Below are 24,970 nucleotides of genomic sequence, written 5' to 3' on the forward strand. Positions count from 1 at the left end.
GTGCAAGGTCATGAGTTCGATTCCCGGTACCGGAACCAAAAAAAAAAAAAAGACAGTGGCAAGGATGATGGGACGAGTGTGTTCAGAGTGAGGGGAGGATTGTGGGGGGGTTCGCGGTGATGTGTCTCTTACCGTAATGAATTATTTCCTGTAGACGTGCATCCCGTTTCCCACGCACTCCCTGTGCAGCTCGCTAACATTGCTGTCGTGTTCCCAGAAGGCGTAGGTGTGGCGTGTGTGCCCCAGGCCAGCATGGTGGGACCGGCTTCCGTCACTTTTCCTGTCGTGGGCTCTGGAGAACCCGTATCTGTTCCTGACAATTTGCTGAAGATATGCAAGGCCAAGCCGGTGATATTTAAAGGCAAGTTTGGAGGCGTTCCCCCTGGCTGGCAGGAGGGACAGGCGAGGGACAGGCCACGCTGGACCATGTCCCTGTCCGACCCCAGGTGGCCTCCAGAGCCACTCCAAAGCCCCGTGGGTGAGGGGAGTCTGGAGCGTGTTGGTTACCCTCGTGCAGGGCTCCTTCGGTGACGTCCGCGTTTGTTCACTCACTTGCTCCTCTTCACAGAGCTGCGCCCTGGCGACAGCTCCAGCGCTGAGCACCGAGACATCACTGTCACCCAAAGCCATAAGTAGTGTGTGATGTGTGACCTGGTTGCCCGTCGATCCATTCTGGGCATCGGCTAACAGGTGCCGGCGGCGGGAGAGCTCTGGCTCAGCGACAGAAATCCCTTCCCAGTGAATCAAGGACCTGGGGACGGAGGGACCATCCTGGGCCGGGGCTCCCATGTGGGGCGTGGGATGTGGCACCCCCCTGCACATCCGGGTCCTTCCCTGGCCTGTGGGGTTATTGTGCTCGTAGGATTGGAGGAGGCAGCCTGGTAGGCAAACGGAGAGACCACCGGCTGTTCATTAAGGAAGGACACTTTTCTTCCCCCTAAAGCCCACCAAAACCAAACAAACCCAAAGAAGCCAGTGTAGAGGCCTGGCCCATGTGACTCTATGTTCTGTGTGTTTCCTGGGTGGCTGCTGCCAGTCCCGGCCCCACAGGGCCAAGAGGGCAGAGGGCCAGGGTGGCACCTGTGCCCCTCTGCAAAGGGCCGGTTTCCCTGGCTCCTGACCCTGCTGTGGACACCTGGTGCTGCTCAAAGGAGTCCTCCTCATCTCCCTTTCATGTGCCTCTCATCTCAGGGCCCTGACCTCTTTTATCACAACTGTGCTTTTATTTTGTTGGTTTTTTTTTGAGATGAGGTCTTGGTACCTAGTTCAAATTCACCTTGAACTCATTATGTAGCCCAGGCTGTTCTCAAGTTCATGGAGATCCTCCTGCCTCAGCCTCCCCAGTGCTGGGATGACAGGTGTGCACCACCGTGCCCAGCTCACATCCTTTCTTTTATAGCCACTCTTCACCTTGCTGCTTGTAAATCACCATGTTGCTGGGCGGTGCCACCCCTCTGGTCCCTGCTTCAGCACCCCAGAGTCCTGAGTTTGGCAGAAGTGTGAATGAATCCACAGCCAAGTCAGGCCTCCTCTGGCTGGGGATACCTAGGTGTCTGAGCGAGTCTCCTGGGGTTCCATGCACGTCCTAACTTCTCAAGTCGTGACCAGTGTCCTGGGCACCAGGTTGCCTAGAGTGGGCATAGCGCCTGCACATTGTGCACAGAGAGGTCAGGCGCCTGTCATTTTGGTGACAGATGGAGGCACTTCCGTTTCCTGAGTCCCTGGGGGGGGGTGGACAGGGAGTCCATTCTGCCCATCCTGTCTGAGGAGCCGTGCCATGGTCCCAGGCCACCTGCCAGTGGCGCTGTCACTTCCCTTGCAGGCCATGGGAACTTCCCCTACCTGTGCGGGAACCTGAACGACGTGGTGGTCAGCCCGCTGCTGTACACCTGCTACCAGAACTCCCAGTCTATCTCCCGGGCCTGTGAGCAGTATGGCTCCTCTGCTGTGCAGCCGATCTCGGAGGAGATGCAGCTCCTGCTCACTGTCTACTACCTTGTCCAGCTGGGTGAGTCCCCACTGGCCACCAGGTCCAGTTAGTGAGGCCCTCACTGGCTGCTAGGTCCAGCTAGGTAAGTCTTCATTGGCTGCCATATCCAGCTAGTGAGCCCCCATTGGTCGCCAGCTCCAGCTGGTGAGTCCTCATTGGCCATGAGGTCTAGCTGGTGAGGCCCTATTGGCTGTCAGGTCTAACTGGATGAACCCTAATTGGGTCTAGGTGCAGCAGGGTGAGCCCTCATTGGCCACCAGGACCAGCTGAGTGAGCCCCCATTGACCACTACCCACAGAGGCTGATCACAGACCCCTCCATGAGGGCATCGGGCTGAAATCCCAGGGCACGCTGGCAGCCCCTGGGACAGCAGTGGTCACTGTGGAGGGGAAGGAAGGCTGGGATGGTAGAGAAAGCTTCTAGATCAGGAGCCCGCCGTCCAGGCACAGGGCACGCAGCAGGAGGTAGAAGCCCTGAGCCTGCGGGGAGGGTTTAGGTAGGAGCTGAGAGGAGGCAGTGTGGCTCGCTGGGGACAGCAGTGTCCGGGTGGGGACCGCAGGCCCTCGCACCATCTGGCCCTGAGCTGGATGTGCAGGAGGCTGCAGAGGAGCTGCTGCAGTGTCTCAGTGGGGCTGGCGTGAGGCGAGGTCGCAGGGCTGTTGCTGTGGTCCTGTAGGTGGGGAAGATGGATGGGCGTCTCCTTAGATTCTGTCTCCCTGGCTCCCGACTTTGCATGGTCCCTGAGGGTGACGATGTCATTTCATCCAGAAGTGGACGCTGTGTCCTGTTCCTGAGGTTGTGCCCCTCTGTGCTCATCTCCTACCTATAAAGCCATTGCTGGGATTTTTTATTCAGGTGAAGTTGAGGAGGTTCTGTCTTGGGGACCTCAAGCTTAGGTGGCCCTTGGAACACCCTATGTCTTCTGATCTTTTTAGTTTTTTTTTTTTTTTTTTTAAACAGGATCTCACTGTGTAGTTCGGGCTGGCCTTGAACTCAGTATGTTGCCCAGGCTGGCCTCAAACTTGCAGCAATCCTCCCGCCTCAGCCTCCCAAGTGAGTGCTGGGATAAAGGTGTCTGCCACCATGCCTGGCTGGATTCCTTTCTTGCTCTTTCTTGGGATCTGTGTGGATCTGCCTGGTCATCATGGGTTCAGCCCCGACCCAGCCTCTCCCATCTCTGTCACCCACCTCACCCTGGGGCCACCTCTCTTGGCCCTGCTTGCCACATCCATCTGGAAAACTGTGCTTTCTCTCCTTGGAGCCCTGGCTTTTCTGTCATGTGCTTAGGTCCCGCCTGTCCTCAGGCCCCGTGACAGTCCTGCCTCTGCCTTGCACTGGTCACTGCCTCAGCATCTCCCCCGCTGGGTGGGGACTCCCCCGGGTTGAGCCCCGAACCTGGCAGCATGCCCGACTGTGCGCTCAGGTCGTCACTGTTCTCGAAGTATATGAGGGCACAGGTGACAGGGAAGCGGGAGGAAGGGGCTCCCACGCAGCGTCAGTGTGGCTGGTGTGGAGGCCGGGGTGGCGTGGCCATGGGTGTGGCCCCAGGGAGTACCGGGCACCTGGATGGGGACACTCAAGGGAGCGAGGGTCAGAGAGAAGGTGGGGCGGGGTGAATACTGAGTTTCCGGGGGAGCATGTCGGGGGAGAGGCAGCTGCAGGAGAGTTTTGAAGCCCAGGTTTACCGCAGCTGATCTAACCAGATGCTGATGGATCTGCTGATTCTAACTGGATCTATCTACCAAAACTGGAAACTGGGTGTGGTTTTGCACACCTGTGATACCAGCACTCCGGGAGACTGAAGCAGGAGGATCACAGGTTCAAGCCCAGCCTGGGCAACTTATGGACCTAGTGAGACCCTCTGTCAGAAAAAATTAAGGGCTGGGGTTGTAGCTCAGAGCAGAGGTCCCAGGTTCAACCCCAATAAGCAGAAAAAAAAAAAAAAAAGAAAAAGAAAGAAAGAAAGGAAACAATAAAAGCAAAGTAGTGGCTCTAGGAATTCACCTTACGAATTTCAGCATTTAAAACCTGCATGTGGGGAGAGGAGACTAATGGTACACTGGTGTCATCCCAGCACTCAGGAGGCTGAGGCAGGAGGGTGCCTGCAGCCTGGGCTACATCATGAGTTTAAGATCAGCCTGGAACACGTAATGAGGCCGTCTCAAAACACCGAAGCTGATGTTCTGGCTGTGTCTGCACTGACCGCCTGTGCCCTGCCTTGCAGCTGCTGACCAGGTGCCGTTGATGGAGGAACTGGAGCAGATCTTCCTGCGTTCCTGGCGCGAGTCACACCTGGCCGAGGTCCGGCAGTGCCCGCAGGCGCCCCTGCAGCCCTACCTGCCTGCACCCGGCCCCGCAGTGCCCGTGACCTCTGCACAGCTACCCTGGCTGGCCGGCCTGGCCGCCAGCTCCTGCAACGAGAGCGTGCACGTCATCGAGTGCGCCTACTCGCTGGCCGAGGGCCTGGCTGAGATGTTCCGCCTGCTTGTGGAGGGCAAGCTGGCCAAGACCAACTACGTGGTCATCATCCGCGCCTGCCGCAATGCCGCCATCGACTCCTGCATTGCTGTCACCGGTGAGCTGGCCTCGCCATGCTGCTCCCCTCCCGGTCCGTCCGGGGAGCTCCCGGTCCGTGCACCAAAGCTGGCTTCCGCAGGCAGCCTTGCAGGCATGGTGGTGACACACACCTGTCATCCCTGCACTCTGAAGGGCTGAGGCAGGAGGATCTCAAGTTCAAGTTCAGCCGAGGGCAGCTTGACCTTATTGCCTAAAATTTAAAAAGAAAAAGGGGATCTTTCTCAGTTTTCTCCTTGGTGGAAGGGAGATAAGAAACAATAAACTTACTGTGTTGTGGGCTATGCGCCAGTCTACTTGCTCCTGAGGTATAAAAGTGCTCAGTTAGCCAAGCACTCGAGCCAAGGCAGGAGAATCACCACAAGTTCAAGGCCAGCCTGGGCTACATAGTGAGACCCTTTTTCAAACTTAACATGAAACAATACAACAAAAAGTGCTCATTTGAAACCTAGTGCCAGGGCTGGGGATATAGCTCAGTGGCGTAAGCACCTGCCTGGTAAGCGCAAGGCCGTGAGTTTGATCCCCGCTACCGCAGAAAAAAATAAAAAAATAAAAAATAAAACCTAGTGCCTGCGTCCACAGCTGGGGCTTGGGGCAGGCGTGCTTCCCTGGAGCGACTGTTTTGGTTGGGAAGGCCGACACCAAACCCACTGCATGTTCAGGGCCATTGAAGTGTTCACGAACATTGTATATTTTCAACCCCACATTTTTATACCTCCCGCTCTCTTGCAGTATCGGGGAGGGGAATGAACTCAGGGCCTTTCCACAGAGCTACATCCCCAGCCCTTTTATTTTTAATTGTTTCAATTTTCAGATAGATTCCAGCCAAGTCAGTATACTGCCCAGGCTGGGCTCCAGCTTCAGTCCTCCTGCCTCAGCCTCCTGAGTGATGAGTGAAATGTGTGCCGCCATGCCCGGCAGTCTCAGCCATTTTAGCCCCTCAAGTTATGCTAACTGTTCAGTGGACCTGGATGGTGCATGTGGCAGATTCCTGCTCTTGGCCGGGGCAGCTGTGGTGCTGGCCCTGTGGCGGGGGAGAGAGATCCAGACGTGACCCTGTGATCAAAGAGCACATGCGTGTCATCCCAGCACTCTGGGAGGCTGAGGCAGGAGGGTCGCAAGTTCAAGCTCAGCTGGGCAGCTTAACAAGAGCTTGTCTCAAAATAAAAATTTTAAAAAGGGCTGAGGCTGTCGCTCCAAGCAGAGACTCTGGGTTCAAGCCCGGCTATGAAAGATGAAAAGCCGCTGGGTGAGAGCTGCTACTTGTCCCCAGGGAAGTACCAGGCCCGAATCCTGTCCGAGAGCCTGCTCAGCCCCGCCGAGTACCAGAGGGAGGTGCACTGCGAGCTGGCGACTGGCAAGGTGGACTCGCTGGGGGCCTTTTTCAGCACCCTCTGTCCAGGTCGGTGGCCGGATGTGCACGCAGTGCAGGTGCTGCAGTGTGTGTGTGTGTGTGTGTGTGTGTGTGTGTGTCCTGCATCCCAGCCCCACTGCCCCTCCCTGAGGACCCTGCTCCCCAGCCCGGCTCCTCCCAGCTCCCCCAGCCTGGTCTTCACTGCCATTCATGAGGGCCTCGTTCCCCCTCGAACCCTCGCCCAGGTGCCGGGACTGCACTGGACAAAGGCGCTGGTCCAGAGAGGTTCGCGGATTCCACAGCACAGAAAACCCATTTCCGCTGTTCTCTCTTCGGGGCAGAGGGCGACATTGACATCTTGCTGGACAAATTTCATCAGGAAAATCAAGGCCATATTTCATCTTCACTCACTTCCATGTCTGTCACTAATGCAGCGGGCCTCGAGGTCGGCGGGACCCCGGTGTGCGCGAGTGAGTGTCGGAGGGTGGACGGGTGCGCGGGCACAGGGGAGGGCAGACGGGTGGTTGCTGCCTCGGAGAGCCGGCTACCCTGGCTCGATGCCCCCTGTGGCCCGGCCCAGCACAGGCGTCTCAGCCCCCTCGGGATCTGCACCTGGGATTCTCCGTTCCTGTGAACCTGGGGCGGTGGGGCCGCTGCTTTTCCCTCTGGGAACTTGCTGTCCTCCGGTGCTGTTCACTGTCCCGCCCTGGGGCCCTGGTCCTCGTTCCCCGCAGGTGCGGGGCCCCATGCCTTGGTCCTGATGCATCCTCATGGCCAGCGGAGACGCTGGTGTCGCCTGTGTCTTGGTCGTCTGGTGCTGGCCCTGCACCAGCGGTGGCAGTGTGCAGCTCTCCCTGCTGTCCCCTGGCTCAGTGTGGGTCCCCTGGCTGCAGGTGAGTGCCGGGAGCCACGCAGCGTCTGGCCAGCCCAGCTGGCAGTGGCACAGAAGCTGCTGTCACATGTGTGCTCCATCGCGGACTCCAGCACCCGGAACCTGGACCTGGGCTCCTTCGAGAAGGTGGACTTCCTGGTCTGCGTCCCGCCCTCTGAGGTCACCTTCCAGCAGACCATGGCCCACGTGTGGCGCTCAGGTACTGGGAATTCGGGGACAGGGCCCGTGACAACCTCGGAGCCCCGGAACCTGAGGCAAGGTGTGAGCGGCGTTCTTGACGGTGGAGTGGTCAGAACGAATGTCCCTGCTTTTGTTTACTTAGCTTGAGACGGGCTCTCACTATGTAGTTCACACTGGCCCTGAATTCATGACGATCTTGCCTCAGCCTCCTGGGGGCTTTGCTCTTATTTTATAGACCGTGAAGCTGGTCTTGAGACATGGATTTGCCCAAGGCTTTGGGATCTGAGAAAGGGAGAGCAAGACTTACGCCCTCACTGTGTTCCCCAGGCCAGGGCCAGCTGTGTTGCCTGGCTGCCGCCCACCGTCTTTTCAGGGGGATTGCTGTAAACATAGTGCACATGGCAGCTGGTGTCTTCATGCCAAGGAGCCACTCTGGCCAGCCCTGGTGGCACCCTGGGAGGCTGAGGCAGGAGGATGTCAATATGAACCCAGCCTGGGCAGCGTTTAAATAAACACAAAGCGTTGGGGACACAGCTAATGGCAAAAGCCCTGGGTTCAGTCCCCAGTTCAGTCTCTCTTCAGTGCCACAACATGGGGGCCTGGTGGTGACTTTGCCTGGCGGTGGGGCCTTCCCCTTGCCTCTGGTCTCAGAGCCTGCTCCTCGGGTCCCCAAGATGGCCGCGGTGCCCATGCCAGGCCTCCCAGCTGTGGTGTGGTGCGGTGCAGAGCAGTCAGGTCCCCTCCCCGAGGCCCGCTGGCGCAGGGGTGTGCAGGGGCGGGGCTGTGCGGGGCGGTGCTGGATGCCATGGCTGCGCTTTCTGGCAGGCGTGCTGCAGGAGCTGGGACTGGAGCCGGAGCCTGCGGCCGGGCAGAGGCTGGAGCGGCGTGTGCTGAAGCTGGACGCTGAGGCACCTGCCACGTTCACAGCGTTCCTGCAGCGCTCCCGCCGGAGCCCGAACACGCTCTTCGTGCTGGTCCACGACCACGCACACTGGGACCTTGTGAGGTCAGACGCAGCCTGGCCTGGGCAGGGCCGTGTGGGGCGGGGGCCTCGCATGCTCTGCTCGGAGGGCTCTGTCAGCCCCAGGTGCCTTCTCAAAGTGCGATTTTACTCAATTAAAATGAATAGGAGCTGGGCATGGAGGTGCCACACAGTTGTAATCCTGGCACTCTGGGAGGCTGAGGCAAGAGAGTCCGGAGTGCCTGAAGTCAGCCTACTCAAAGGCAGAGCCATAAGCTTCAATGACAGGCAAACCTGGGGCCTCATTATAAATACATTCGACTGCTTTCCCCTTTATAAAATCACAAAACGAAGCCCAGTGTGGTGTTATGTGCCTCATCCCAGCACTCAGGAAGCTGAGGTGAGAGGGTCTCCTCTAGTTTGAGGCCAGCCTGGGCTACCAAGTGAGACCCTGTCTCAAAAAAAAAAAAAAAAAAAAAAAAAAAAAAATCACAAAACAGTGTTAGAGGGGCTGGGGATTTAGCTCAGCGGCAAAAGCGCCTGTGTGGCAAGCGCAAGGTCGTGAGTTCGGTTCCCGGTACCGGAGAAAAACCAAAAAAAAAAACAAAACAAAACAGTGTTAGTAGTGGCGTTCATTCTTTTTCCTCTCCTGGCCTCAGTAGTGCCGTCCACAGTCTCTACTCCCAAAGTGACCCGTGCGTAGGGCTGGTGGACAAACTGCTCAACTGCAGGGAGGTGAAGGAGGCCCCCAACATCGTGACGCTGCACGTGACGTCCTTCCCATACGCGCTACAGACACAGCACACCCTCGTCAGCCCCTACAACGAGGTCCACTGGCCGGTCCCCTACAGCGACGTGAGTGGTGGGGCCACCTACACAGGGGCCTGTGGCCGACCTGACCCCGCAGCTGGCGGTGAGGGGCTTCCAGCTCCTTGGACCTTTGGTTCTGTCCAGGGTTAGATTTTAGTTTTCCTGCAGCTCCGGCTGGCTTCCTTTAGACATGCAGTGCAGCGCCGAGGCTGGGGCACTCTCTGCATGGGCTGGAGCTCTTGAGGTCTCCAAGTAGTGCTTTGGGTGTTTGACCTCGTCGCTTTGGGGAGTTCATGGCAGAGCTCTTGCAGGCCCTGGGGACTTGGGCTCCACTCAGAAGGGCTCTCCATATGTCCAGCAGGCTGAGTGTGTTGGCACACGCCTGCAATCCCTGCGCTTGGGAGGCTGAGGCAGGAGGATTGCAAATTCAAGCCCAGTCTGGGAAACTGGCAGACTTAGGAGAGACTGCCACACACACACACACACACACACACACACACACACACAATCAAAAAAGGAACTAGAGATGGAGCTCAGGGCAGGGGCTCTAGGTTTAATTCTCAGTACCACCAAAAAATAGATGTGGCCCTGGGTGACTGCAGGCCTGGCTCTGGCCCTGCGCTGCCCTGTGCTGCCTTTCAGGGCTGTGCTCTATTTCAGGGTGTGGGGCTGTACCCCGAGAGCAAGAAGTACTTCGGGCTGTCTGAGTTCATCGAGTCCACCCTTTCTGGACACAGCCTGCCCTTGCTCAGATATGACAGCTCCTTTGAGGGCATGGTCACCGCTCTGGGAAAAAGGTACTGTCTCCCTGGAGGCCTGCGTGCTCTGTGGCATACCATGTGGGTGTGATCCCCCAATTCCAGGACAGGACGCCTTCTTCCTCCCAGGGCTCCCCACCTCTTCAAGGGACCTTGGCTTCTATCTTCTGCATGTGAATCACGTAAGGCCACTGACAGCTTTCTCAAGGTGTTGCTCCAAATATTTTTATTTTAGTTTTTGTAACAGAGTCTGTCCATGTAGCCGAGGCTGGCCTCACGCTGACAGGGATCCTCCTGCCTCAGCCTCCTGAGTGCTGAGATCACAAGTGTGCACCACCATGCTTGGCTCAGAAAATTTTAAAGCTGAGGAAGGGAAGGCTTATGCTGGGATACTTCTGGCATGTGCATTTGTGACTCTGAGGAGGGCACGGAAATGAGAGACAGCTATAGAAAGGGTTGTCGGAAACAAGGCCGGTAACCACAGCAACTCTGGTTTTCATTTCTGGCAGGGATCATCCATTGGGTGCTTGGTTGATGCTCTTCACCACCTACCCAGGCCAGTTGCTATTATTGTTCTCATTTTGCAGATGAAGAAACTGAGGCTGAGAGACTAGGCGGTGCCAGAGCTGTGTGAGAACCCAGAGTTGATTTAACTTCATAGCCAGCTCCTTGCCTGCCTCCCTCCCTCCCTCTCTTCTTCCCTCCCTCCCTCCCTTCCTTCCTTGCTCTTCCTTCCTCCTTTCCTTTCCTTTCCTTTCCTTTCCTTTCCTTTCCTTTCCTTTCCTTTCCTTTCCTTTCCTTTCCTTTCCTTTCCTTCCCTTCCCTTCCCTTCCCTGCCCTTTCCTTTTCCTTCCTTCCTTCCTTGCTTCCTTCCTTCCTTTCTTCTTTTCTTCTTTTGGTTTTTCAAGACAGGGTCTCATTTTGTAGTTCAGGCTGACTTTGAACTCACTATGTAGCCCAAGCTGGCCTCAAACTCGCAGTGATCCTTGCAGTGATCCTCCTGCCTCAGTTTCCTGAGTGCTAGGATCACAGGTGTGCACTACTTGTCCTGTGATTTTTTTTTTTTGGTTCCAGGAACCAAATTCAGGGCTTTGTGCTTGCCAGGCAGGTGCTGTGCGCTGAGCTGTCTCCTCAGCACGCCTGTGATTTTTTCTTATTTTTTATTAGACCATGTCTGCAGTGCATAATGATCGTGTTCGTTGTAGGGTGCAGGGACGTCATGATTTTACGTCCCTCTCGCCTTCCCTCCCCAGTCTCTTAGTCCCTTCCCTTTTCCAAAAGATCTGTCTCCTGGTTTCCTGTGACCTAACTTTTATTTTGCTCTTTGTGCTTTGGGTTTCTCTCTTGAGAGAAGCCTTGTGATATCGAGCATCTGATTCATTCAACCTCATGCTGTGGTCCTGAGGTACACCCAGTTCCTTACACCTGAGTCCTTTGTCCTCGTTCATGGCAGAGTGGTGCTCCGTTGTGTGTAAATACATTACCTCGTCCATCGGTCTGCACATGGACGAGGAGCTGGCTTCTGGGTTTAGCGATCTCGAGATGTGTGCTGTGAACCTGGTGTTTGAGAGCGCTGTCCGAGAGCTCCCATTACAGACGAGGGGAGGGAAGGCTGAAAGCGACCTGGCCATCTCTCGGGGCGGAGCCCTGCGGAGCGAACCTCAGGGTTCCACCCCTCGCCGCCCCTGCGAGCCCTCGGGGGCTCTTGCCTCCCGGGTGCAGCTGGGCAGCTGCTCCGGCTGGGCGCTGCTCACCTCTGCTCGCACACCCATAGCGCTCGTGCCCAGGGTGCTTCCGGGGTGAAGGAAGTTGTGAAACACAACAGGAAGAGAAGCCCAGGCACGTCGGGCAGGTTCCCTGGAATGCCCTTTGGGAAACGGCGCCCTGGTCCGGGAGCGAGGCTGCTGCCCGCTCGCAGCTTGGCGCAGAAGCCCCCAGCTTTCACCTCCCTTCTCTGGCCGTCTCTCTTTCGCGGGCCGGCAGTGCTGTGCGTTGTAGACGCTGGCCCAGCCTCTGAGCTCGGGACTTGGAGGTCCTCCCCCGACTCCGCAGAGAAACTGAGGCTGGGCGCCGTCGCTTGTGGGCCACGTCGCTGCCCCTTGGCTCCAGAACCACGCTAAGCCCCGAGCCACACTGGCCAGGATCCCGCAGCCGGGCCTCGGCCAGCAGAGCCCACACCCGCCTCTGCGCTCTGTTCGAGCGTGTTGGGGTATTTTGCAAATGGGGATTGAATTTAGGGCTTTTCCCCAAGCTGCATCCTCAGCCTGTTTAATTTAATTTATTTTCCTTTTGAGATAGGGTCTTGCTAAGGCACTAAATTGTTTAGGACGGACTCGAATTTGCGATCCTCCTGCCTCAGTCTCCCAGGGATCTGGGTTGGCAGGGGTGCGCCACCATATCCCGCTTGTTCAAGCGTTTTACTCTGAGCAAGCTGCCTCACCTGCCCTGACTCTGTGCCCTGACCTGTATGGGGGTCCCCGGGCCCAGAGAGCGTGTCTCCTGGGGACAGGCGCACCAGGAGCTGGGGCTCCGGGATCGTTCCTCCTGGGCATGAGTCCTGGGTCTGTCCCTCCCAGCTGTCAGCTCTCAGTGAGGATGAAAATCCCCGCCTTGGAGGAGGTGACGGGCGTTACACGACCTCAACCTGCACAGCATGGAAACTGCCTAGACACGTTATGCGCTTCTCTTGGTTGCCATGCCCCTGAACTGTCACTTCTGGCTTCCTTCACCCTCTGCTAAACCAGATTAAACTGTGCGTGGTCGTGCTTGCCAGTCACCCCAGCTCCCTGGGAGGCTGAGACAGGAGGATCCCATATGGAGCCCAGCCTGGAGGACTTAGTGACTTAGCGTGCCACTCACTGTCCTCAGGTGCTCTGGGCAGTGACTTGTGAGCTGCTGTGTCCTGGGTGACCTGCAGCAGGGTGGGGCTTTGGCCTCCCGGTCTGCACAGCCAGGCCTCACACTGCTGTCTGGCCTGCAGGTTCCCCCGCCTGCACAGCGCAGTCATCAGGACCCTGGTCCTGGTCCAGCACTATGCAGCCGCCCTGATGGCCGTGCGTGGCCTCCCGCAAATGAAGAACCATACGTCGGTGGAGACGCTGGAGATCACGCAGAACCTGCTCAACGCCCCCAAGCAGTGTCCGCGCGGCCACGGGCTCATGGTGCTGCTGCGCGTGCCCTGCTCGCCCCTGGCCACCGTGGCTTACGAGCGGCTGGCGCATGTGCGGGCGCGGCTGGCCCTGGAAGAGGCCTTCGAGATCATCCTGGGTGACCCCGGTGCCAGCATCACCGTGGGCAAGCACTTTGTGAAGCAGCTCAAGGTGGCGTGGGGATCCCAGGCCGAGCGCTGAGGGGGGTGGTGAGAGGGCACGAGGGGCAGCAGGCCACCAGCCACCTGCAGGGGTGCACGCCTCTAAGCTGGCATTCTGGAGGCTGAGGCAGCCGGATCCCAAGTTTGAGCCCAGGAGCCAGATGTGGTGCACACCTGTCACCCTGTGCTCGGGAAGCTGAGGCTCAGGGCCACCTGTCCCCTCATGTCTGCAGCTGTGGCAGAAGATCGAGGACGCTGAGTGGAGGCCACAGACGTACCTGGAGCTGGAGGGCCTGCCCTGCATCCTCATCTTCAGCGGGACGGACCCGCACGGCGAGTCCCTGCCCAGGTGCGTGGGGGGCGCCTGGCTGGGCTGCACTGGCCTCGATGCGGGAGGTGAGGCAGGTCCTCATGGCCGGCTCCCAGCAGGGGCGGTGCCATGATCTGGGGTATGGACAGCGGTTCCCATGGTCCCGAGACCTCTGCTGGGCTCCTTGAGGGGCTGGGGGCCTGCAGCTGGAGTTAGGGTTCAGGGTGCACACCTTCAGTTCCCGTTAGACCCGAGCGGTGTTAGGAGGATCGCTGTGAGTTTGAGACCAGCCTGGGTGGCGTAATGAGCCCCTGTTCCAAAAACCAAAAAACAAAACAAAACAAAACAAAAAAACCAGTCAGCTTTAGAGCACAGAGAGCACAGAGTCCCAGTTTCCATCCCTTGAACAAAGAGCTGAGTTCAAGGCCCGCTTGGCTTGACGGGAAAGTCGGGCTGTTTCGATTACATGCAAAACTGTGCTTCGTGGCCGCCATCCCAGGCCTCCAGTGGAGCCGCTGTGTTGCTGGGGGCGCAGGCAGCGCTTTTCTAAGGGATGCTGGGGCTGGCCCCCCTCTGTGTGTCCCAGGTCCCTGCGGTACTGCGACCTGCGCCTCATCAACGCCTCCTGCCTGGCGCGCTCGGCCCTGGAGCAGGAGCTGGGCCTAGCTGCCTACTTTGTGAGCAGCGAGGCCCCCGAAGAGCAGGCAGTCAGGAGTGAGGCCCCTGACAGCGATGGGGAGAAGCCTAGCAGCTCGGACAATGAGGACGAGGAGGCAGGAACTGAAGGTGAGCCCCCCGCCACCCCACGGCATCCTGGGATTTGTGTGTGTGTGTTCTCGTTTTCCACACTGCGATGGCGACGATGTAGTAAATGCTCTGTGTCCCTGCTGCCTGAGGGGTGGCTGTGCCACCTGTGAGCTCAGTTCGGCTAAGAGTGTGGTGCACATGGGATTCCTAGAGAGTGGCAGATAAATGGAGAAAGGACACATGTCTAGGATCTGGGATCCCAGCACTCAGGAGGCTGAGGCGGGAGGATGCCCCTGAGTTCAAGGCCAGCATGGACCACATAGTGAGTTTAAGGCCAGACTAGACTGTGGAGCGAGACCCTGTCTGAAAATAAAAGGAAGAATGAGTGAGGAGCAGAGTGAGATGTGCCCCCACGCTGTGTGAGGTGCTGGGCGGGGACGTGAGTGACGCCTTGCCTTCCTGGTTTCCAGCGTGCTTTGAAGCAGCCTCCCCGGAGAGGCGCAGCCCCGTGCGGAGGGAGCGGTCCTGCTCCCACGACTCGGCGTCCTCCTCCCTGTCCTCACGCGTGTCTGGTGAGGGTCCACGCGGGACTGGCAGCCAGGGTGGGTCCAGCAGGCCACACGGCCTGTGCCCCATCGTCCCTGGGACGTCCCTGACCTGTCGCCTCTCCCCAGGCTCGGTGCCCTGCAGTGAGACTTCAGCTCAGCCCCCGGGGCCCATGCAGGGCGAGCCGGCCAGGTCCTCGCCGCCCTACGGCCCTGCGGAGGAGGCCAGGGCCCCTGTGGAGAAGCCAAGGCCTGATGGCGTCCCCTGGGCCGGCCAGCGGAGCCTACAGGTGCCGGCCGCCTCGTGCTCGCAGCCGGCCTCCTCCCCCTCCCCAGGGGCGGCCTCTGCAGGCACCCTGGTCCTGCAGGCCTCGCAGTGCTCCCTGGCCAAGGCCTGCCGCCAGCCGCCTGTCGTCTTCCTGCCCAAGCTGGTGTATGACATGGTCACAGCCACTGACAGCAGCGGCCTGCCCAAAGCCGCCTCCCTGCTGCCCGCACCCTCTGTCATGTGGACCAGCTCCTTCCGGCCCTTGCTCAACAAGACTATGACCTCCACCGAGCAGTCACTCTACTACCGCCGGTGGACAGTGCCCCGGCCCAGCCACATGGACTACGGCAACCGCGCCGAGGGCCGTGTGGACGGCTTCCACCCCCGCCGGCTGCTGCTCAGCGGGCCCCCACAGGTGGGTACTGTGCCTGTGGCGCAGGCTCTGGGTTGTCCTGGGGGTCACAGCAGAGGGTACGGCTAAGAGCGACAATATACAGTTTTCTTAGTTTCCTGTCGCTGGGACGCATAGCTCAAAGGAAGAGAGGTTTTGTTGGTTCATGGTGTCGTCAGGCTTAGTCCATGGTCAGCTTCCGTGGCGGAAGGGCCTGGCAGAGGAGAGCTGCCCGTCTCATGGCATCAAGGAAACAGAAGGGAGGAGTGGGGACAAAAGCCCACCCTTCCGGGCCACACTCAGTGACCTCCTGCAACCAGGCCCCGCCTCCTACAGCGTTCAGCCCTGAACTCATCCACGGTGGATCCACTGATGACACAGCGCCCTGTGGTCCCTCACCTTCTAAAGCCCAGCTCTGAACACACAAGGTTTTGGGGGACATCTAGGTCTGAACCATAACACCACAGTCTTTGCCATTCCTGTGGGAGAGTCTTCTGCCATGGCCCGGAGTGGGCCGGTGAGCCAGCGTGGAGTCACCTCCTGCTCACAAGCCAGGGGTCTTCCACTGTCTCACCAGCCTTTCCTGCTCTGCCTAGTTGGAGTGGAGGGAGCTGGCCTGTGGGTGCTTCTCAATTTCCAGTTAAGATTCTTCTTCCTACATGGACACGTTCACCTCAGTGAGCAATCCTGTGCGGTCTCCACAATCTAACCGTGAGGAACAAAACTTGCAGCTAGGAACTTGTGATCCTCCTGCCTCACCCTCCCAGAGTGCTGGGACTACAGGCATGCACCACCACGCCAGGCTCATGTTTTCCTTTCTGAAGTTAGTTATTTCTGTGTGCCGGGCTTTGCTGGGCTCCCGCTGTGGGACAGGAGCTGCTCAGGTCTGCAGCATGCAGTGCTGGGAGACTGGTGGGCCAGGCAGGGCAGCGAGGCCCGGGCGCGCTCAGGTAGGTAAGTGAGCGAACGGGACGCACAGTGAGTCTGCCAGCTGCCCGCCCGTAGGGGGAGTAGGGGAGTAGGGGCCTCTGCGACCCAGGAGGACAGAGAAGGATGAAGAGAGCTGCTCCTTTCCTGGGCTCAGGAGAGGAAGTGAGGTTTCATCTGACCGTCTTGTGCAAGATCCCTTGAGGATCTGTGTTCTGTGCGGTTGGTTCCTTTCGTTGTGAAGCAGGCTTCTCTCAGCTGTGAGAAAGCCCTTCTGAAGCATGGCTGGCAGCCAGGCCGGTGGCGTGCACCTGTCATCCCGGCACTCTGGGAGGCTAAGGCAGGAGGGTGGCGAATTCCATCCCAGCCCGGTCAACTTAGCAACTTAGCGAGACCCTGTCTGAAAATAAAAAAGGAAAGGGCTAGGGACGAGCTCAGTGCCAAGGCCCTGGGTTTCATCCCCAGTGCTGCAAAAACCATCAAAACCGCCATGGCAAGTGCGGGGCGGGGCTGACTTGGGTGACCAGCTCCTGCGGGCCTGGCGTTCCCGCGTCCCTACCCCACACCCGGGGCTCCAGGCCGCGCTCCGCAGGGGCGTGACAGGAGGTGGCAGGTGACCCTCACGCGGTGTCTCTGCAGATCGGCAAGACGGGCGCCTACCTGCAGTTCCTCAGCAACCTGTCCAGAATGCTCCTGCGGCTGACGGAGGTGGACGTGTATGACGAGCCAGAGATCAACTCCGGTGAGCAGTTGCGTGGCTGCCCTGGGGCTCTGCTGACTCCATCCATGTCCCCGGCGCCTGTCTCTGTGGCTGTCACAGGATGAGATTCTCCTCCTAATGCCTTACCATACTTTCCCTCTCTCAGCCCTTTTTCTCAGCTCAACCACAGAGGGCTTTGTAGGCATAGGATTACTGGTGCTAAATAACTTGTAACAGCTACATCTTGGAGGCAGTCTGTGTGTCTGTCAGCAGATGAATGTGTAAAGAAAATGTGTTTACACGCAGTGGAGTGCTACTCTGCCATAAACAAGGATAAACTTGAGACGTGTAGTGAAACAGATGCATCTAGAGACCATAATGTTAGGGGAAGTAAGTCAGACACATAAGCATAAATATCACATGGTTTCTCTTATATGAGAAACCCAAAGTATGAATAAAGAGTAAAATAGAAAGTCATAGGAAAGAAGGAGATAGATCTTCCGCCAAAGGGGAGGGGACCAGGAGATGGGGTCAGAAGGGGCTGTGAAAAGAATGAAGCAGTGCTGTGTCCAGTGCCAGGTCCCCTCCAGGACTGTGATCACCGTGTGCTGCACACACGTGCTAATAAAATACTTTAAATTTTACACAAGGCCAGCAGTGAAAGGGAAGAGGTCGGGCACAAGTGATTAGTGCCCGGGGAGGCCCTTCCGGCTGTTCCTCGCCGCCTGCCTCCTACAAAGCACCGCATTCCTCTTCCTGCGTTGCCACAGACTGATGCTGTCCCTTTGTCCTGACAGCTGAGATGCACAGGGGCCCAGTGGGTGGTGGCTGAGCAGGATGGGGACACACAGGGGGTACCTTGGGGCAAATGGGAAATAAATGGAAGGTGGGGGTCCCATGCCCCCAATGCCTGAGCACATGTCCCTGGCAGAGCCAGCCCTGCGCCCCTTTGTGGACCCATTCTCATGAGGTGCAGCTCCGGGGTGGTGACGCGGGCTGGGGCAGAGCCTGCTGGCCTCCCCTGGCGGCCCCGGCCCCTGGGAGTGCTTGGTGATGTGAGTCTGCCCAGGACAGAATGCAGAACTAGGGCCCAGCCTGGCCGGGCCGCCCCGCTACTCGACTGGGGCCTGAGGTCCCCATGGTGACAAGGGTCACCAGGTCACCAGGGCTATTGACTTGCTTCTGGGGAGAGACCGGTGATAGGGTCAGGATTGGAATCAACTTCTGCAGACATGCAAGTCCACTTTAAAGCGTGCCACTGCCTTGCCGTTCTCTTATAAAGGAGAGTTCGGGATGTTAGGGAGAGTCAGTGTGCACGAGAAGCGCTGGGTGTGTGTTTAACATAAATGTCTCCATCTCCCTTGGCGTCCTCCTCCTTTCTTTCTTTCTTTTTTTTTTTTTAGCACTGAGGATTGAATCCAGGGCCTCTGCACTGAGCAGCATTCAGCCCCTTTTAAGATTTTCTTTATTTAGAGACAGGCTCTCGCTGAGTCAGCAACTTGCCTGGGCTGGGCTGGAACTTGAAATCCTCCTGCCTCAGCCTGCCTAGAGTGTTGGGATGACAGGTGTGGGCTGCCACGCCCAGCTCCCTCCCGCGGGCACATACCCTGCCGTAATTCCGTACAGTCTGAGAGTATAATGAGCATAGCATGAGTCAGGGCACACTGACATCGCGTGTTTGTAGACGACGGGTTGTATAATGCACGTGTTACGTCATCTGAGCTGCACAACCCGATTGTGTGGCCACACGTAGCCAGCATACATTCACTGTGCGGCTGGTGGTACCTGCCGTGGGGACGCTGGCACCGGAGGTGGGAGGTGGGGTTTGGGCTGTGGGTGTTGCGAGCAGTGGCTGAGAGGGAAACTGCCAAGGTCCCTGGGTGCTGGCCCCGTGGTCCCTGAGTGGTGGCGCTGGAGGAGGCATGGGCTCAGGGCTTGGGCAGGGCCTGGGCAGAGCAGTGACAGTGTGCAGACAGAGCCCAGACCATGCTGGCAGGAAAGGGTAGAGCTGTCCCCTGACGGGGGGACATGGTCCCCTCACCGTCACAGTCCACAGTCCAATGGGACCTGGCTGGAACACCTGAGATAGGGCAATCCTCCTCCTCAGCCTTTCGAGAGCGCTAGAAGCAACTCTGCTCCTATCCTGTCCCCTACACAGTGAAACAGATCCTTCTCTCTCCCACGTCATGTTACCCCCTTTCATCCCTGTCATCGCGCAGGCCCCTGGGAAGAACCCGAGTGGCGTTACACCCAGCTCAGTGACCCCTGGCCCGACCTGGAGCTGTTCCGGAAGATGCCCTTTGATTACATCATCCATGACCCCAAGTATGAAGACGCCAGTCTGATCTGTTCCCACCACCAGGGCATCAAGAGCAAAGGTCAGACTTGGACTCTGCTTTACCTGCTGAGTCACTAAGTTGCCCTGCTTTGGCTGCTTGAGATCCTCCTGCCTCAGCTTCCCAGAGTTCTGGGATTGCAGATGCCCACAGTCACGTCCAGTTCATGGCCCCTTATATATTGATAGAATTCTGCTGAGCTCAGCTGTGTCTTATTAGTGATGAATCTGGGGGTGGTGACTGACCCAGCCATACTGTGTTCCAAGCCAAGAAGGCCACCGCTCCATGGGAGGAAGGAGCCACCATGATACCACCTTAGCAACTTAGCGAGACCCTATCTCAGAATAAAAGATAAAAAGGGCGAGGGAAGTAGTTCAGTGCGAAGGGCCCAGACTCAATATCCAGTACTGGAAAAAACACAAAATAATAACAGACCAACAAAAACCCCTTAATCTTGCCAAATCATTTGAAGAAAAAAAAAACTGAGACAATTCATCAGGATTTCAGCATTTGCATATTAAGTTGGCATTCAGTTTAAACTGGCATTTAGTAGACCTTTAAGTAGGAAGTGTGATAGAAATATGTGGTGGATATTAAAAAACTTTGTTACAGTAAAAAATGCATTACCGTGAATCCTCTCAGAATCCCCCCCCTCTTTGCACGCACTTGTCCTATCGTCCGTGCCACTTTCTGCAGCAGCTCTGGAGTCCTCTTTCCTGAGGGTCTTCAGCTGTGCTGTCCTGGCTGTCTTCATGTTCTGGATGAATTCAAATTGTCTCCTTTTCATGGTCAGTGTGACTCTGGGGAAGAGCGGGAAGTCACACGTCCCCAGATCCGGTGGCTGAGGTGGATGAGGGCATGGTGTCATGGTTTAGAGCCTGTCTTTCTGCTGGGTGGTGCTCAGCAGCGGCAGTCACCGTAGTTTTGATACCACCTGGCAGAGACACTCGGGGGCGGGATGGTGGCTTTGTCCCGTGCTCCGTGACTCTGGGGCCTTTGTGCAGACAGAGGGACCCGGAGGTCGGAGGACCCGCCCGCGCGGCGGCAGACAGCCCGGATGCGGCTGTCCAAGTACGCAGCGCACAGCACCTACCACCACTGCGAGCAGTGCCAGCACTACCTGGGCTCCCACCTCCACTACCAGGTAGGTGCCGGGCCCCGCCCATCTGGCCCCACAGCGACCGCCTCCTGGGCTGGACATCCGGTCTCCGTGTGCCCCTGACGCCCTCTCCACACGGCTACACTCCCTGGGGCACCCGCATCCCGGTTGCTGGCTGTCCTTGCCCTCAGGTCCTAGCAATTCCGGATGTCAGTTCGGTGCCATGGGCGCTCACTTCCTGTGCTTATGCCCAGGCCTCCGGACAGAGATGTGGACAACATCCTCAGGGCTGGGTCTGGGAGGGAGACGTGCACTGAGCGAGATTTCAGAACACAGGGATCCCTGACCTGAGGTTAAAAACCGCACTACTAAAGGGGGGAGTTTGCATTACTGAGCACCTATCGTGTGCAGGCCACAAGCCTAGCTGCTTTTCCTGTCAATCCTTCCCATATTCTTCTGTGACAGAAGATGTTTGTTCCAGCCAGACATGGTGGCACACACCTGTCATCCCAGCCCTCTGTGAGGCTGAGGCAGGAGGATCTCAAGTTCAAGCCCAGCACGGGCAACCTAGTGTCTTAGCAAGACCCTGTCTCAAAATAAAAAATAAAAAAAATATTTTTCAAAGTGCTGGGAATGTTGCTGTATGTGATGACTCTGGGTTCAATCCCCAGTACCAGAAAAAGAAAGGGAGGGAGGGAGGGAAGGAAAGAAAGAAAGAAGAGCCAGGCGTGGCGGCACACGCCTGTAATCCCAGCACTCGGGAGGCTGAGGCAGGAGGATCGTTGAGAGTTCGAGGCCAGCCTGGGCTACAAAGTGAGCTCCAGGTCAGACCAAACTGCATAGCAAGACCCTGTCTCAAAAAAAGGAAAGAAAGAAAGAAGTTAATTTGTCCTGGTAGGATGCAGAAGGGTAAGGTTCTCGGCCATGGCTCTGGCTGTCTCCGATTTGTGTTCAGGCCATACCAGCTGGGAAGCGGCCCTGCCTGGTTTCTTCCTTCTCACCAAAACCTCCTCTTCCTCATCTGGACATCCAGAATCCACCCTGATAGATGCTCAAACCTTCCAGGGGTCAGAGGAGGGCTGCTAACCTGGCAGAGCCTCTGCACATGTCCAGGTCCCAGACTCTCCGAATCCAAATACTTTCGGTCTGGGCACTGGGGGGGCGGGGCTGAGAGCGGGCTGCTGGGCCTGGCCCGGCGAGGCTGTCCTGGGCCCAGGTGGGGGAGGAGAAGGGACAGCAGGTGGCCAAGAGGGTCTTATGGCTCTGTGGGGACTGACGAGTGGGGCTGCTGAAATGCGGCTGTGTCTGGGTCACTGTCACATGGTGCCCTCGGCTCTTCTGCGAAGACCCCTGGTGCTATCGCACATCCTGCCTGCGGTGGAAACTGCATCACTGGAGTGTGCCTGGGCCATGCAGAGAGGGGCAGGTCCACGTTGCATCCTCACAGCAGGAGGGCTGGTGCCCCAAGTGACAGGCGGGGCTGCGCGCGTCAGGAAGCAGCACGGGACCGGTCTGCTGCCGCGTGCGGCTTGGACATCCGCGACTTGAGCATGGTTGCAGCCTCCAGGCCCCGGGGTCTGGGGCTGGCCGTGGCGTCTGGTGACAGCTGTGTCCTCTCCCTCGCCCCAGCTCTATGAGTCCACCCTGCACGCCTTTGCCTTCTCTTACTCCATGCTAGGAGAGGAGGTCCAGCTGCACTTCATCATCCCCAAGTCCAAGGAGCACCACTTCGTGTTCAGCCAGCCGGGGGGCCAGCTGGAGAGCATGCGCCTGCCCCTGGTCACTGACACGGTAGGCAGGCGCCGACTCGGGGAGGTGTAGGATGTGGAGCCCTGCTGTCACTCGAGCCTGTGTTCTCACCTGTGAGGCTGTGTGTATGTGTGTGTTACTGAGGATGGAACAGAGCCTTTGTACAGAGCTACATCCCCAGCCATTTTAATTTTTTATTTTAGACAAGGTCTCCCTAAGTCACTAAGTTGCTAGGGGGCTGACAGGCTGAGGCAGGAGGATCATAGTTCAAGCCCAGCCTGGGCAATTTAGCGACATAGTGAGACCCTGTCTCAAAGAGGGCTGGGGGTGCAGCTCAGTGCAAAGGCCCTTTGTTCCGTCCCCAGCATCAAACAAGCAAACTCAAAAGGAAGCCACCTCCCCTGGGTCAGGGTGCAGTGGTCCTGTGAATGCAGCACAGAGGGGACACCTGTCGGCAGCCTCGATCAGAGCAGGCCTTGTGCTCTGGCTGCCCTCGTGGATTCACAGTGGGAGCATCAGGAGTTCAGGGGCAGCCGGGGCCCTTACTGAGGGACGCTGGTGGTGACAGTCGCGGCACAACCCCCAGCCGCGTGTGATCAGCTGTGTGTGAGGGGGACGGGTCGTCACCCCTCTACTAGCACACGCGGGGTGTGCATGCCCAGGTGAACGTCAGCCCCGAGTCCCGCTTCCAGTGTAAGGTGTGGCGGATGCGGCCCAGGGACGGGCGCCTCCCGGTCTGTCTGGCAGAACAGACAGTCTCAGCGTTGGGGTGTCTGGTGGGGCGGTGCTTCTGGGCTGAGTTGGGCTCACGCCGTCACCTGGTCTGGCCCTGGTCCCAGCAGGCACCCTGGGGGGTCCCGCTCAGGGGGTGGCTCTGCCTCCAGCATGCTCAGGGCCAGCGGGGCTCATTTCCCTTGCATTTTATTAGCCAGACCCACTCCTACGTCCCCTGTGAAGTGGGCCCCAGCTTTCCACGTGCAACCCTGCAGAACTGCATCTCAGTCCGCACCCTGCAAAGCAGAGCAGAGCAGAGCAGACCAGCCAGACCAGGCCAAGCAAAGAGGAGGGTAGCAGCACCCTCAGTGACACACTCTTCCCGCTGTCCGCTTTGCAGAGTCAGGAGTGCATAAAAAGCCCGACCTTTACGCCCACGACCGGCCGGCACGAGCATGGGCTCTTTAACCTGTACCACGCCATGGACGGCGCCAGCCACCTGCATGTGCTGGTCGTCAAGGAGTACGAGATGGCCATCTACAAGAAGTACTGGCCAAACCACATCATGCTGGTCCTGCCCAGCACCTTCAACAGCGCTGGAGTTGGTAGGTGGTTGGGGACGCGCCCAACTCACGTCCACTGTTGTTAGAGGGGGACAGGAGTGTGGGCACACTGGAGAGGGTGCTGTCTCAGCCTCATGGGCCGGGGAGGCCAGACACATGCACCCTGGGCACTGGCGTGTCTGGCTGCGGCTCTGTGCTGAGCTGGACAGACAGCTGAGGCAGGACACTTCGGCCTTGCAGGCGCCGCCCACTTCCTGATCAAGGAGCTGTCCTACCACAACCTGGAGCTGGAGCGCAGCCGGCAGGAGGAGCTGGGCATCAAGCCACAGGACATCTGGCCGTTTATCGTCATCGCTGACGACTCCTGCGTGATGTGGAATGTGGTGGATGTGGACTGCTCTGGGGAGCGCAGCCGGTGAGGGCCTGGGTGCGGCGCTGCCTCTGACCACAGGGGCCCTGGAATCCCAGCACTCTGGGAGGCTGAGGCAGGAGGATTGCAAGTCTGAGTCCAACCTTAGCAGGAACCTGTCTCAGAATAAGAAAGAAAGAAAGAAAGGCCAGGGATGTAGCTCAGTGCCAGGTCCCAGGTTCAGTGCTGAAGCCTGCAAATAAATGTATACATATATAGATAGCAAGCAAGCCCAAGTGCCAAGCCCAGCTTTTTAATTAATTAATTTAGTTTTGAGACAAGCTCTCATTGTGTAGCCCAGGCTGACCTTGAACTCATGGCAATCCTCCTGCCTCAGCTTCCCTGGTGTTAGGGTTACAGGAGCGCGCCGCTGTGCACAGCAGGATGAGAGCATGCTTTGCCCAGAGAAATGCTAGCTGAGGTGCAGCCTGCGGCTTTCACACTGGGGTCCCTGCCCCCACCCGGGGTGGCACGCGAGGTTCCGTGCGCAGCGGTGCTGGGGTGGCCTGGTGGGGCGGCACTGTGGTCTGTGCCAGCCCAGGCCCACAAGCCGTGGTCCCGTGGGCAGGGAGTTCTCGTGGTCAGAGCGGAACGTGTCGCTGAAGCACATCATGCAGCACATCGAGGCCTCGCCCAACATCACCCACTATGCGCTCATCGGCCTGCGCAAGTGGGGCAGCAGGACGCGAGGCTGCGACGTGCGTGAGCCCTTCTCGCGCTGCCATGTGCACGACTTCATCCTCCTGAACGTAGACCTGACCCAGAACGTGCAGTACAACCAGAACCGGTGAGCCCCCCGGCCGCACACTGACCCCCGTGTCCAGGGAGGGTCGCCACGAGGTGTGATTGAAATATACGGTGAAGGTTTGAACTTTAAAAGTGTATTCCAATAAAAGACACATTGCCATGAGCCCCCTCAAAGTAGTCCCCTTGCTTTGAACGCACTCATCCCGTTGTCCTTGCTGCTTTCGGCAGCAGCTCTGGAGTCCTCTTTCCTGAGGGTCAGTGTCCTGGATGGATTCAAAACGTCCCTCATTCATGGTCATCTTGACGCTGGGGAAGAGCCGGAAGTCACACAGGCCAAAGCTGGTGACTGAGGTCGGTGAGGACGCAGCATTGTGTTTTTTTCGAGCTGCCTTTCTGCTGGATGGCGCTGGGCAGCAGCACTCACTGTATACGTCAGTCACTCCTTGCTGTGCCAGGTAGCAAGTGTGTGCCCTGACAGCCACTTAAATTGTCAGTTTTGGAGCCCGACTGATGGGCTCACAGCGCCTGGGCTCCATACTCAGGGCCTTTGTAGTGTGGGCAGCAGACTTCTCACTCAACCCATTGTCCTCAGCTGTTAAAGAAGCCAGGGCTGGGCTGCAGGTCAGTGGCAAAGGA

At 58.0% G+C, this 24,970-nt stretch overlaps 1 protein-coding gene across 12 annotated transcripts in view; it reads left to right on the forward strand.

The window, feature by feature from the left end:
* The window catches only part of Greb1 (growth regulation by estrogen in breast cancer 1), a 79,942-nt gene that overhangs the window by 49,544 nt on the left and 5,428 nt on the right, over positions 1 to 24,970 (forward strand). For 5 of the 12 annotated variants that reach the window (XM_013504387.1, XM_013504385.1, XM_013504384.1 and 2 more), the window contains exons 9-29: positions 218 to 361; positions 1,823 to 2,008; positions 4,215 to 4,565; positions 5,838 to 5,966; positions 6,164 to 6,388; positions 6,812 to 7,009; positions 7,816 to 7,996; positions 8,611 to 8,806; positions 9,422 to 9,558; positions 12,500 to 12,839; positions 13,063 to 13,178; positions 13,726 to 13,925; positions 14,357 to 14,458; positions 14,561 to 15,114; positions 16,657 to 16,759; positions 18,937 to 19,095; positions 20,058 to 20,197; positions 21,782 to 21,943; positions 23,016 to 23,220; positions 23,419 to 23,593; positions 24,156 to 24,374. In XM_013504387.1, the coding sequence (XP_013359841.1) occupies positions 218 to 361; positions 1,823 to 2,008; positions 4,215 to 4,565; positions 5,838 to 5,966; positions 6,164 to 6,388; positions 6,812 to 7,009; positions 7,816 to 7,996; positions 8,611 to 8,806; positions 9,422 to 9,558; positions 12,500 to 12,839; positions 13,063 to 13,178; positions 13,726 to 13,925; positions 14,357 to 14,458; positions 14,561 to 15,114; positions 16,657 to 16,759; positions 18,937 to 19,095; positions 20,058 to 20,197; positions 21,782 to 21,943; positions 23,016 to 23,220; positions 23,419 to 23,593; positions 24,156 to 24,374 (4,222 nt within the window). Of the gene's footprint in view, positions 1 to 217; positions 362 to 1,822; positions 2,009 to 4,214; positions 4,566 to 5,837; positions 5,967 to 6,163; positions 6,389 to 6,811; positions 7,010 to 7,815; positions 7,997 to 8,610; positions 8,807 to 9,421; positions 9,559 to 12,499; positions 12,840 to 13,062; positions 13,179 to 13,725; positions 13,926 to 14,356; positions 14,459 to 14,560; positions 15,115 to 16,656; positions 16,760 to 18,936; positions 19,096 to 20,057; positions 20,198 to 21,498; positions 21,944 to 23,015; positions 23,221 to 23,418; positions 23,594 to 24,155; positions 24,375 to 24,970 lie in introns of those variants that run through there. The other 7 variants (XM_013504388.1, XM_005404427.2, XM_013504393.1 and 4 more) reach the window with 7 other exon arrangements.

Source organism: Chinchilla lanigera, unplaced genomic scaffold, assembly GCF_000276665.1.
Source record: "Chinchilla lanigera isolate Chin_1 unplaced genomic scaffold, ChiLan1.0 scaffold00086, whole genome shotgun sequence".
NCBI lineage: Eukaryota > Metazoa > Chordata > Mammalia > Rodentia > Chinchillidae > Chinchilla > Chinchilla lanigera.